Source organism: Leptodactylus fuscus, chromosome 7 (assembly GCF_031893055.1).
Source record: "Leptodactylus fuscus isolate aLepFus1 chromosome 7, aLepFus1.hap2, whole genome shotgun sequence".
In the NCBI taxonomy this organism is placed as follows: Eukaryota; Metazoa; Chordata; class Amphibia; order Anura; family Leptodactylidae; genus Leptodactylus; species Leptodactylus fuscus.
The window spans coordinates 132,297,715-132,298,921 of NC_134271.1; the positions used below are offsets into that span (position 1 = coordinate 132,297,715).

Here is a 1,207-nt window from a genome sequence, read left to right on the forward strand (position 1 = left end):
ATGGTAACAGAATTCATACTTCTAGCTTTCTCCAATTTACAAAATCTGCAGATTTTGTTTTTTTCCTTTGTCCTGTTGGCTTTTACAACTTGTATTGCGGGAAACAGTGCCATACTTATCCTCGTAAGGTCTGAGCGTTCACTTCATACACCAATGTATTTTTTCATCAGTGACTTTGCTCTTCTGGAAATAATAGTTGTATGTGTCACTGTTCCTAAATTTCTAGCTAATTTACTGGGCGCTAGCAGGAAGATATCTTTTATTGGGTGCTTTGCCCAGTTATATGCATTTAATTCTTTTGGAGTAGCAGAATGTTATCTTCTATTAGTTATGGCTTTCGATCGGGATTTAGCCATTAGCAGCCCTTTGCATTATTCCAGCATAATGAACAGAGCTCTTTGTATTGAACTTGCAGCAAGCCCATGGGTTATTGGGTGTGTTATAGTTGCTATACCTACCATAATTACAGCTAAACTGGAGTTTTGTGGACCCAATGAAATTGACCATTTCTTCTGTGATTTGGCTCCAGTGCAGGATTTAGCGTGTTCTGATCCTTTTGTCAGCAGTCTGGCCACAACTTCTTCAGCTATATTTGCCAGCATACTTCCATTTATGATCATTGTAGGATTCTACCTCCACATTATTGTCACCATCTTGAAAATTAAAAGCACCATAGGCAAAAAGAAAGCCTTCTCTATCTGCTCATCTCACCTCATTGTAACTTGCTTGTTCTTTGGCTCAATTATTTTTGTATTTGGTAAGCCCAAAGGCAGTCAACAAGACAAATTCTTTGCCCTTGTCTACACTGTCATAATTCCACTAGTAAATCCATTTATTTACACCTTAAGGAACAAGGATGTCAAAGCAGCTCTAAGGAAATCAAAGTTTTTAAGAGTCCTTGGTCCGATTAAGATTAGCCACATTCAGAAAGATCATTGTCGAAATTTATAGATGTAAAAAGAAATTGCAGTAGAAATATTAATTAACATTATATATTCTATTCACTTCTACAGACAAAGCACTAGATATATCCAGGTCAATTGCTCTACGAAATGGGATGTTTGAAAAAGTATTCAAAGTACACAAAATTTATGAACACTATTTATTCTGTGATTTGTTGTCATCCATTTGTCTGTCAAGTGTCCTATAAAAAAATAAAGAGAACCTTTCAAGTTTTCATCAGTGTTTTTTTATCGCTAGAATGCCG

General features: G+C 36.0%; 1 protein-coding gene across 1 annotated transcript; it reads left to right on the forward strand.

Moving 5' to 3' along the window:
- LOC142213356 (olfactory receptor 5V1-like) lies at positions 1-951 on the forward strand. The gene has a single exon (XM_075281672.1). It carries the CDS (start codon positions 1-3, stop codon positions 949-951), a length of 951 nt encoding a protein of 316 aa, XP_075137773.1.
- Positions 952-1,207: the final 256 nt, after the last annotated feature.